Here is a 12,939-nt window from a genome sequence, read left to right as displayed (position 1 = left end):
ATTGATTATTATTTAAATAATATACTGTATCTACTTTTCACACTTTTTCCACTTATTTATTAATACAAACAGTTCGTATTAATAAATTGGTGGAAATAGTGTGAAAAGTATTTCATATTTATCATTAACTTTTATCAAAAAGTAACAAGTATGTACATTAAGAATATTTTCTATTTTTTTTGTGTTAAGTATTAAAAATTTGATTTCAAATTAATTCTATTTTACCTAATATTAACAGATAATCGAGGGTTTAAAAATAAAACACCAGTACCATATAGAATTTATAAAACTGTTGTTTATTTTCATCTTTTATTATAATAATCGGATGCTTGTTTTTTAACATGATCATTCCTATCAAAATTTCAAAATTTTCATTGGTTTAACTTCTCTGTATGAGGGTATTCCCATTTGGGAAAGCGATGTAAGGGTCCTGAAAATTTTTAATATTCTTAAAATATTGCTTTATACATAAAAGTGATACTAAAGAGACATAATAATGAATTCTAAATGCAATGAAAGGAATAAAAAGAGTTAATTATTACTTCTATTTTATTAAGGGTGTGATTTAAACAGTTTGCAAAGTATTTGTATCATTGTTAGCAAAAAAATATTACTGATTAGCTAGTACAATTGGGCAACAACATATAGTCAGCAAATATTTCTAAATCCGTCTGCAATTTGTATTGTCTCTGAACAGTTATAGTATTTTTTTTTTGTGGCTGAATATATGTAAAAGCAGCAATGAGTGACCCATGTGCTGGTAATATAAGCCTTTAAGATAATTATGCCTACTGAAATAGTATGCCAAAAAATACCTAACTGCAAAATTAAATTAGAAAAACAAAAATTCGAAAGAAAGGGATCCCTATTTAGTAATATTGGGATAGTGTCATATATATAGCTTTATTTTCCACCCACTTTTAACGAACACTGCTGATTTTGAAAAAAAAAACGTAATCTATTTTTATTGCTAACCAAAATTTAAATATGAATGCCAATCAATCTTGCTCCGACAAATAATTATTTTGCAGTATGACTGTTTTTTTTTTTTTGTAGATACATAATAAGACAAGCTGCTTGCTTATGTTTGAATTACTAACTATTATTATGATATTATAAAGAAAAAAATTTTGCAGCCTCATTTTATTATTACTGAAAAAATCCTTGTATGCTTGCCAAATGATTTATAGGCTGTTTTTCTTGCTAACCAAATTTTAAAATGGCATACAAATTAATTACTTCTTTTATAATTTTTTTTACTAAGTCGAATAGAGAAGAAAAGAGTAATCTTGGTATAATACTTAATGTCTAAATACTGCTTTGAAACGTTTCTTTAAATAATTTGAATACTCACCATCAATATCACATTTGAAATAACATTTTAATTCAGCTGATTTCGGCATTTTAAAATACTTAATCAAAATTGCAAAAATTGTAATCCGTGTAATAAAGAGCCAAGTTAACAGTCATGCAATCAGTCCGGGGTCCAAATAACAATCCAGGTGATGTCGTAACACGTAGAAGATCAAAAAGTCCGTAAACAAGCCAAAACGTAGGGAATAACACAATAAAATTAAAATCACAACGAACACTGAACAAACACAAATAAACGAGTGATTCAAAATTCAAATATGGCCGACTAATGCACGATGGGCCTCAATAATATTGCCACGGCAAAAAATATTGGAGATAAATTAAAATATACTTATATTTTATAATATATTTTTTTATACCTATGAATCGTACAAAACATGTTTGATTGATTATTTAAATTAATTATATTTGCAAAAATTCTAGACTCTACTGCCATCTATTTTTGGCACATTAATCTATCACCCCGAACTCACCCTCCTCCTCTAAAAGATGGCGTTAGTTTGTATGAATATTTTTGAATTACGATATTGTATGAGAGTTTCACACCCCTGGGCCTGATCTCTTCCAAAACAAATTTTCGTTTCTTCATATGGTATAATATAAAACAAATGATAGCGCGATTTATTCTACTACTAACGCCATCTTGTAGTAAATAATAAAATTATGTAAATTAACAATATTTCAAACTTATAACTCAATTTACTTCACAAGTAACGCCCTCTTTTAATGAATAGAAAAAAATTATACAAAATTAGCTTTATAAAATGATCTTATACAACGGACATATAATTAGTGAACCCACAATGGAGCAGTTCATTTATTTCCTGAATTTAGTAGTTTTTAGAAATAAATTATAATGATATTTAATTATATTTTATTAAATATTACTCATCATCATTACTCAGCCTAATACAGTCTACTGAGTGCTCTTCAACCGATGTGATTGAATGGATGGGATGACTGTCGTTTGTTTGTTTCACACATGATGTATATATTAATATACCACGACAAGAGCTCTCACGTAGCGGTGGTCAAGTATTCAACCGTTTGCGATGAAACTTGTGTCGATATTATCCTTTAAAAAAAATTACCACATATTCATCATACCATCTGGCACGTCTTTTCTACTAGCAGGGCTGACGCATCAAATTAGGGGGAGGATTTTCAGATATTAATGCATATTGCCTGTTTCAAATAAAATGTCATCACATTTAAATTTAAATAAATTAAGTACAGTAAAAACATTTTAATTTAACTTATTTTATCCGCCAACCCGCATTGAACCAGCGTGGTAGATCTCTGATCCTTTTCCTACATGAGGAAAGAGGCCTATGGCCAGCTGTGGGATATTACAGACTGAAGCTTGTAGCGTACCTAAGCGTAAAAATATTTTAAAAATCATTTTTTATTTTATTTTAAATGCGCTAAAAAAAAAAAAAATTATTTCTCTTGAAATTTTTACGATTAACATACCTATAACGTAATTACACAATTTAATTGATATAAAACCTTGTCACAAGATTTGCCTTTTGTAGATAAACAAGGAAATTAAATAACTTTGTAGAATCTAATGTAATTTAATAAAGTAATGATAAATAATGGTAGTACCTGTTTAATGCAATATTATGGTCATTCAAATGTATGCAATACTTCCATCTAACAAAATTTCACGAAATTAAGAATGTAGTACACAGCAGTACGGTACAATATTTGAATAGCGATATCTTGTGGTAGAAGTCAGTACTATAACAGTTAAAGTTTTTGGATAGTTCTATTTACCTTTAGATGTCACTACTATACAATTATAGTAACCGAATACAAAATAATATCGTCGATGCATACAATTTTCTTATATATTTTTTATATATAAATCACACGTCTATATATAAATTAAAAAAATCAAATATTTTTTTTGTTCCAAAACAATTTATAAGTATATAGATTATTTAATGTTTACATGATTTTCCTACTTTATATAGGTCCGTACAAATTGACTTGGCGCGACATTGAAAATAAGTTATTTGTTTTAAGTTACTTTCTTTTTACAAAATAACTTCTTTGGTACCTATTCAAGGAAAGTCTCCACTTAAATAATATTATTAACTTGCTATTTTCGATTTCAACGCTGGCAGAGCTGCCGAATAACCTTTGTTTCACAACGAAAATGACAAATTGTTAGTGAGTGATTCACATTGTAAAAAATGTTTACTTTGATAAACCTAGAATTCGGTAAACGTCGAAAAGAAATATACTCATAAGTAAGGAATACAATGTTATCAGTTGTCAGTCCCGTCGATTTGGAATGCAACTAATTGAATTTCACAGAATTTATGGCGATTGCCCTTTATTTTAATATTTTTGGATACCTCTAATTTTTTAACCGACTTCAAAAAAAGGAGGAGGTTACTCAATTCAACCCTATATATTTTATGTATGTTCGAGGATAACTCCGTCGTTTATGAACCGATTTTGATAATTCTTTTTTTGTTGGAAAGGAGATATCCCTAGTTTTGTACCATGATAAGGAAACCAGGATCTGATGATGGGATCACAGAGAAATCGAAGGAAACCCATGAAAATTGTAGTGACGACTCGTGCGTTTGTTTATTTTTTTCGTCTACTGAAGTTGTATGACTTGTCGATGTAATTGAAGTGGCTTTTTTTCGTTTGCGAGCAAACAAAATGATTAAAATAAGGTTATTAAAAAAAATACAGTATATTTAATTTATAATAAAAAACGAAGAACAACATATGCACATATACTTACTTTATTCAGACAATTAGGCCGGCAAAGAAGCGTACGGCTCACCTGATGGTAAGCGATTACCGTAACTTATAGACGCCTGCAGCACCGAAAGCATCGCAAGCGCGTTGCAGACCTTACTCCCAATCTCCCCTAGAAGCTCTGGTCACCTTCCTCACCACAGAAATACAACACTGATTGACTGATATCTATAGAGATGATCTGCTGTTATTAATTCTTCGCTTTTATCTATCTTCAAAACTAGCGACACGCTTCCTTGAGTCCCGTCGTAGTAAAATCGTCGCGCGCTGGAGTTTTTCTTCTGAAACAGGTCTGGAGCCTAGGTTTATTTTTATTTTATTTAATCTATATAGTGTCAAGGACTATTATAATGTGCATAAAATGCTGAAGGAATACTTATGTTGATAACGATAAGGGGTAACAATATCCGATTAAGTAGCCTCCAAATTACCGCATTTAAAGTGACTGTTTTAGAAGTTAGAATGGGTATAGTGAACTATGCTTTAAAGAAAGGTACGCCATCATCGACCTTTTTGAAGACTTATAAAAGAGGAATAATTCCAAAACATAACATTTTGTTTAACCTATATTTCCAAGGGTTTGCTACGTTTTCGATGAAAGCTTCCTGCTTGATATATTGCGAGTCTGGGACTTTTAGCTGCACATTCTAAAACACAAAGTTAAGCAACAAAGCTTTTTTCTATTATTTTCGCAGCGTACGGAATCGTATCTTGTTTTTGTTGTAATCTAGGATAAACTGGTTGTAGCTGTGTGTTGAATATAATTATTATTGATTAAACTATGTATAAAGTCAAAACAGCGCGGTGCATTGAGAACCTGCGGCGCACAGTGGGACAGAACCGTGCGTACCGTCTCAAAAATAGCTTTTCGTAATGTTCTATATTGAATATTTTGTTAATGCATAGGTCTAACTGAATGTTCAATGCATATTATATAGCAGTTGAAATACACTATTTCTCATTTTTTGTATTAGAATAAGGCTTGCAAGTTGACGCTCAAAATTATGTCAATTATGTAGAACACAATTCTACCAGTTTACATGGTCATATTTGCATTACTTTACCAGCAAATTTGTAAGTGTGATATATGGTTAGAATGGTGATGAAGTACTCTATTTAAAAATAATTTAAGTGAACCATTATGTGAAACCTGGGGAGGTAAGGAATTTTTATTTCAGGACCTAATATTCTATCCTTATTAGAAACTTTGCATAGACTTTTGACAGTTAGCGGTGTCTGCCCATGTCGTAATTTTGATAGCATCGTATAGAGCAGCTTAAGTGCAGCTTAGGTGAAGGAAAAGGGAGCAATTGGTATCTAGTTATAGTTGTTAGTGTACATTATCAGTACCTACCTACTACTAACCACCTTCATAGGTAGTGGTTAGGAACTTGATAATGACACTAGATAGTAATATTTTTTCACACGAAATTTCAGTATAAAAGTTATTGATTTACGTTGTCATTTACCGACCGATTTACATTCGACGACGTACTGCACTGCGTTACGATTCCGGTCTCGAAGTCGTAAGGCGTAAGTAACTCGTGTGCGTTGCTCGCACCTCGCCGGCCGCGCTCTGCCGACTTGCCGATCGCCGCTTAGTGCCGCACTAGCTCCCGGAGCGAGAGGTTGCGCTCTTCGCGTCACGATCCTTTTGACACGTGCTTTTCCGCTCTCGACGGGCGAATATGTTTCAATTTTACGGCCTACCGGTGAAGTTGTTTAACGTGCGGAAAATACTCTTCGATAGAAAGTAATTTTTAAATTAACTCCCGAGTTCGTCATGCATTCGGAGTGCGCGTGCAATCGTTGAGGGACTCGCAATGTTAGGGACGGCGGTGGTCGTGTTCCTGTGTTCGTGGCTGGCAGCGGCCGGTGGCGCGCGGCCCGCGGCGCCGCGCAACGTGCCGCGCTGCTGCCCGGCGGGCCAGGCGCTGCCGCCCGCCGCGCTGCGGGCCGACCTGCTGCCCGCCGCGGCCCTGCCCGCCGCCTGCCGCCCGGCCGCCTCCGAGCCCTGGGCGCCGCTCGTGTACGCGCCTCTTCACAACTCCTACCTCGAACGGGGACGGCTGCCGCTGCACTGGCGACTGGCGTTTTCTCACGTGCCCGCATGTCTAGAATTGCGTATATTGCCGGAACACGCCGCACCTTATGCGCTTCTTGCAAACAATGGATACCTGTTGATGCGCGGAGCGGCGGTGGCGCTTCCGCCCGAACGGTATTGCGCGGATGCGGTCGCGGCCCTCGTGTGCGCCGAGGACGCCGGCGGCCGAGGACCTTCTAAGTGTTGCTCCGAGGGGCGCGCTTTTGACGGCTTCAGTTGCGTGGAGGACAAAAGCCGTGCGTTAGAAGCCCTGAACGAACTACGTGAAATCGCGAACGGTAGTGCAGTGGGTACCGGATGGCCGGCGTGCGCGGATGGTTCGCAGTATGCGGTGGCGGGCGCGCTGAGCGGCTCGAAGCTCCTCGAAGGCGGTGCGCTGGAGCTGCACGGGGAGAAGCGCCTGGAGGCGGGCGCGTGGTGCGCGGAGGCGGTCGCGGGCGAGGCCGGCACGCGGGTGCTGGCCTGCGAGGCGGCTGCGCGGGCGTCGCAGCCGGCGCAGACGGCTCGGCACGCGCTGTACGGCGCGGGGCTGGCCGTGGGCGCCGCCTTCCTGGCGGCTACGCTGGCGGCCGGTTTCGCGCTGCCGGCGGCGCACCACGCGCTACACTGGCGCTGCCAAACGCACTACGTGGCCGCGCTCATGCTGGGAGATGTGCTGCTGGCCGCCACGCAGCTGGCCGGAGACCGCGTGCCGCCCACGCTATGTCGCGCACTCGGTGAGGATCTACAACCGTGACCCATGAGTTCGAACGTCCTCCCAAATGTTCAATATTAATGTGGTCTGATCGTTCTGTGCATGTGCGGTTGGTGCGGCGCGGTGCAGCTGTGTGTATGCATTTCCTCTTTCTGTCGGCGTTCTTCTGGCTGAACACTATGTGTTTTAACATCTGGTGGACGTTTAGGTGAGTATTTTACAGATTATTTACTTGATTTATGTGTATCATATGAAATGTACACTTTGATAAGATCCGGTGAAGTTTTCACCAAAATGAACCCGTGTTTTTGATTTATTGTATTGTTGTTAAATTCACAACTGTTCTGATACTTACTAAGGCGAGACTTTAAAAAAAATATATAAAGAATTCGAGCCCGCATCCTTCGGAACAGGACCAGCCGGCCCCGTCCCGCACAGCTAACACTTAAATACGTTAGATATATAGATATATATGATATCAATAAAGTATAACGTACATTACCTACCCGCTACCTTCACTTAGTACAGGTATCATTTCTACGTCACAAAGCTATATCGTAGGTATAGTTCGCGTCATGTAAAAAGAACGCTGAAAGAAACTGGAGGGGGTGCGTTTGCGCATGGGTATACTCGCGCACAAGTACTACTGTTTTATTTTTTAATTAGGCTTTCACTCGCGGCTTCGTATAATGGTTATTGGTAGGTACATTAAAAAATACTAGAAATACAAGTGCGAATAATTCGGACTAAATAAGTATAATAATTATCACTTTACAAAATCACAATTTTTTTTAAACAAAAGCAATAACAAATTTTTTAGTTATTGAAATGTCGTATTCAAAAATAATAATTATCTGTACTCTCGATATTCGTATCTTAATAGTTTTTATGTGTTTAAAATGATAAATTGATAATTGTTTTTTAGTGAAATACATAGTAAATGGAGAATTTTGTAATTTAAAACTTTTGTGCGCGATAATAATTTGAGTCGACGTCGAACTGTCAACCGCTGTCAACCAATAGCACACCGGCAAGCATGCGACAGTGATAAACACTCCCGTCCCCCTACCCCGTACCACCAAATAGACCGATAAATCGCTTCTGCGCAGCTTCAAGGCCAGCGTTCTTTTTACATGACGCGAACTATAACAATGATCCTTTCGACAAAAACAATCATAGTGCACTGTTATGACGAGTAGTAGCGATAAACATACAGACACACGACACCATGTTTTCACTTTTGAAAAAGCATTGTCTTATTCTATGTAAATATTTTGTGTCTTGGATAAAGGTATAAATTTTTATCGACGTATAAAATCCCCTTAGGATTCAATTCTAAAAGGATTTTTACGCTTTCAGAAATTATGCAAAAAGAGTGGGTTAACTATATGAATAACATATAAGTAGGTATATCCAGCATTAATTTCACATTATCAATTCAGTTACAATACTTACATGTTTTATTAATTTAATAAAAAATCGATATTGTGTTCCATATTCGTCAAATTAACCTTTTGAAAGAAATCTTAACCACACATCACTGAAAATAAAAATAGAAAAACAAACCCTTTTCTGACTTTCATCTCCCAACTTCCTACAGATAGGGTAGGGATTGAATTTTACAAAATATGTTCATTTGTTTATTCATATTTTGTTTTTGAAAACACACTTAAGACTTACGTATCTATACATATAATAAAATGGTAGGAAAGTCAAAACTCTGTACATTGAATATTTTTTTAAAAGAATACTTGGGGTGTGATCTACAATCGATAGCGAAGCCAAAAATATGGTTTTTAGAATTTTTGTCTGTTTGCCTGTTTGTCTGTATGTATGTCCGGGATAAACTCAAAAAGTACCGCATGTATGTATGTGTATGTAGTTATGTATGCACTAAAGTAAATGTTTTAGGCATCTATTAATAACCTTTTTTCAAGTTCCTCCAAAGTGTCTTTTCCTTTCATTCTACATGACATTGACGAAATAACCTGTGTCATCATGCGCAACTAAAGATATTAAATAAATAATTCAAATCAATTGACAATAATATGTACTCTGGTCGTCCAACAGTTGCGCGTCTCAGCTCATCATGTTTTTAAATCCTTAGATACTTGATCTTACGCGTAAAACAAGTTACTGCAAATACGTTTTTAAAATTAGCAATAAATAAAGCGATAATTAAATTAAATAATAAATTAAATAAATTAGCGCATTGAAACAATAAAACAAACTAATAGACGCCGTATATGAAAATGCTTATTCAAGATTATTTTTTTGACAATTGAAAATGCTTTGCGATGCTGATAGGAGTAAGTGGTTGCACACTGCTGCTGATCCTTTGTACGAAGAGTGAGATCACATGCTTGGTACTAACAAAGTAAGATAAAACAAAAACTCAACAATATAATATTGAATAATATTCATGTTACCCATCAATTATATTATTAATGAAGATGATGAAATATTACAAATTAAAAAGTATTAATCATTATTTAATTTATACTATTGCAGGCAGCTAGTAATTAATACAAATTGTTAAATTACTCTAATGTTCTGGTGTCATTAGGTTTCCCACACCTATTTGTAAATTGTATCTTAAATTAATTTATTATATATTATTAAGGACTTTAATTTAAACTGAACTCAATGAAACAGACTGTAATTCTATATTCACTCCACTGTTAGGGAATAATAATCTCCTGACGCCGCGTTGGCGCAACGGTCACAGCTATGGATTGTGCCTGTTGCGCTGGAGGTTGCGGGTTCGATCCTCGCACATGACAAACATTTGTATTGGCCATACAGGTATTTGCCGTGGTCTGGGTGTTTGTGCAGTCCTTGTGGGTCTCCCCACCGTGCCTCGGAGAGCGCGTTAAGCCGTCGGTCCCGGTTGTTATCATGTACACCTGTTAGCGATCGTCACTCATAGTAGGGAATATATCCGCCAATCCGCATTGCAGCAGCGTGGTGGATTAAGCTCTGATCCTTCTTCTGGCATGGGGAAAGAGGCCTATGTCCAGTAGTGGGATATTACAGGCTGAAGCGTAATCTCCTATCCGTATGAGGAATTGTTGGGAACTGTATCAACACTGTCCTACTGTAGGTTGGTGGATCATTTCAAATAACCAGAGTAACGATCGTTATCACCCACCGCGACCGACTGCTTAACACGGTAGGGAAACCCACCGTGAGGCCATAGCGAGTCAGCTCAGTCGGTGTGTGACATACTCGTAAAGTAACGCGAGGTGGTCCGCAGGGACTTCCGGCCGACGTCGCTGGAGCGCGGGCAGGAGGCGTGCCGCCTGCGTGTGTACATGGTGTACGCGTGGGGCGGGCCGCTGGTGGTGGCGGGCGTGGCCGCGCTGCTGGACCACCTGCCGCCCGGCGCCGCGCCCGGCCTGCTGCGCCCGCGCTTCGCCGTGCAGCGCTGCTGGTTCTACGGCGACATGGAGATCCTCGTCTACTTTTTCGGGCCCGTCGGCGTGCTACTGCTCGTCAACCTCGCGCTCTTCATCTCCACTACCCGCCAGCTCACGTGCGGCCTCTGGCGACGCGACGAAGTCAAGTCCACTTCGGAAAGGTACGCGACACGTCCGCTGTATGTCTCTTTGGTATTATTTTTACGTTTACTGACTTCTAAATTGTTCTATAATTTCTTAACGTAGGGCGGCCCTCGGACGCGTCTGCGCGAAGCTGGTGGTGGTGATGGGCGTGACCTGGGGCGCGGACGTGGTGTCGTGGGCGGCCGGCGGGCCGGAGTACGTGTGGTACGCCACGGACCTGCTGAACGCGCTGCAGGGCGTGTTCATCTTCCTGGTGGTGGGCTGCCAGCCGCACGCGTGGGCGGCGCTGAAGCGCGCGGCGGCGGCGTGGTGCGCGCGCGCGCCCGGCGGCGCCGCGCACTCGTCCTCGCAGCTGCCGTCGTGCGGCGAGTCGCTCACGCACACCACGGCGGCGCCCGCCCCCGCGCCCGCCCCGCCGCGCCTGCCCATGGAGACCGTGTGCTGACCGCGCGGCGCGCCCGCACGTTTATTCTACAGTATTATTTTTGTACTCTAGTTAACGATTACGATTGTATGATGTACCTGCGGTACGACTCGAGGCTCTGTATATACTGTGTTAGTCGGCCCCGCGGTCGAATGTTAGCGTACAGTCTTTGTATATGTGTTATTTATATCGTGATGAACTCTATTGACGATTCGTCATCGGTGAACGTCTTGCCCGTTCGATTGGCTGTTGAAATAAAAATGATTGTGAAATTCTAAACTATCTTTCATTTCATTCTGTCTATTCCTCGATAATTACTTCATAGCTGCCTACTTATGTTTGTTCACACGTGTGTATACTCGCATGAATACGCGAGTGCAGTCGCTGGAGCGCGTTTATATCTTTTGTTAGTTCGAGGCGCGCGGCGATCGAAAGCGCTGACGCTTTCTCCTCGCCTTGCCGCCGACAACATATTATGTATAATATACAAATTACACTTGTTTAACGTCAAGGAAAACAAATTTATAGTTCGTTTATGACGTTACATAAAATACGTATAACGCGTAACAAAGCTAGGAATCCGTGTCAATGCAATGTGACATAACGACACTGATCCGGGTGACAGACCCCGAGTAGTAAGAGTTGTGATAACCTAGTCGCGAACGTAGACCGCATCCCCGCAAGGATCACGTCTGCACTTGCTCTGCTGAAACTTATGCTGTATGAGATCTAGTTAGTTCTAGATAAAGAGGACAAAAGTATTAGGGCCTATTTTACCAGTTGTGAAAATACTTTGATGCATGAAGATATCTAACAGATAAGGTTCTAATGTGTTATTCTTACTCACTTTCGAATTCCACTGTCCTTGTGAGATTTTTATTCGCATATAATATGTCTGTAAAACTTGTGCTTTATTAATTGAGGTGAAATGCTCTAGTCTACTTCCTGCTGTTAAAGTTTGATTGTAACTTATTTGCCAGATAGCCATTATTTAGAACTGGTTAACAGGCCGATAATAAAATAAAGCTCTCTCAGCAAGGCTTACGATTGAGGAAGTAAAGGGCTAAAGGCACTTAATGCGATCAAGGAAAATCATTATGCGCTCAAACATTTGCAACTGATAGTATTTGTTTGTTTGTAGACGAGATATCACTTGAGCGATTGATGCACCATTATTAGGCGGTAAACGGGTTCGTTTTCTAATCATAACGACAGAATTATTAACTGACATCTCTCGGTGCTACTACGCGCGTACTGCTGTACGAATGAGAAAAAAAAAGTCTACAAATGAGAAGCAAGTGAACACCAGACCTTGATATGTTACGTAAAATATTTCAGTTTAATTTCAAAATTAAGAGAAAATTAAAACAGTTTTTAAAATAGAAATTAAACAGAACAGAAAGTTGTTTTTACACACCTACTTTAACATGACATTGTTATAGCGAGTAATTTACACAACCTCTAGCGCCATTTTAACTCCACAGTAAGAGATTGACGAGATGTGAAATAAGGATATAGTTACACACGAGTTTACGCCCTTTTGGCACGAACTTGTGGAGGCCTATGTCCAACAGTGGGCTGCGATAGCCTGAAGTTAGTGGTGGTGAGTGATATAGTTATAGACAGACTCTGTTATCAACGAAATCACTGACAACGAGTACCGCCATGTTAGCTCAAGCTCTTCAAAACAGCGTCGTTATGAGATTGACATTTGTTAAGTTTAGTGAAACAAATCATCCGTCAAGCTGTTTTGTTCGAACCAGGATAAGATTGTCATTGTTGTAGAAAATTGTAGCATCATCATTTCTCAATTTCGCTTGTATTCGATGCGATTATAACATACAAACTAAAAGAACTTTGAAACAGGTCGCAGTGTGATGCCCGCTGGTTCCTGGACCCGGGAGTCCATTGTATACCTTACTTTCACTACAGCTGTATGAGTTACTTTCCATATTACGCGTGATTTACTGCAAGGTGAAATGTAGATCAATACACA

At 39.2% G+C, this 12,939-nt stretch overlaps 1 protein-coding gene and 1 long non-coding RNA gene across 2 annotated transcripts; one reads left to right on the top strand and one right to left on the bottom strand.

Moving 5' to 3' along the window:
* Window positions 1-275: 275 nt before the first annotated feature.
* Window positions 276-1,743, bottom strand: LOC123654120. The gene is made up of 2 exons (XR_006743193.1): window positions 1,355-1,743; window positions 276-430 (listed from the first exon to the last, which is right to left on the bottom strand). It is a non-coding gene; the product is annotated as an uncharacterized LOC123654120 (long non-coding RNA).
* A 4,238-nt stretch (window positions 1,744-5,981) lies between these two features.
* LOC123653925 (probable G-protein coupled receptor Mth-like 1) lies at window positions 5,982-11,222 on the top strand. Its single transcript, XM_045589901.1, has 4 exons — window positions 5,982-6,978; window positions 7,086-7,164; window positions 10,213-10,536; window positions 10,622-11,222. Exons 1-4 carry the CDS (start codon window positions 5,982-5,984, stop codon window positions 10,962-10,964), a joined length of 1,743 nt encoding a protein of 580 aa, XP_045445857.1. The 3' UTR covers window positions 10,965-11,222.
* Window positions 11,223-12,939: the final 1,717 nt, after the last annotated feature.

This window comes from Melitaea cinxia, chromosome 5 (genome assembly GCF_905220565.1).
Source record: "Melitaea cinxia chromosome 5, ilMelCinx1.1, whole genome shotgun sequence".
Classification (NCBI taxonomy): Eukaryota; Metazoa; Arthropoda; class Insecta; order Lepidoptera; family Nymphalidae; genus Melitaea; species Melitaea cinxia.
This window is presented reverse-complemented; position numbering and strand designations above follow the sequence as displayed.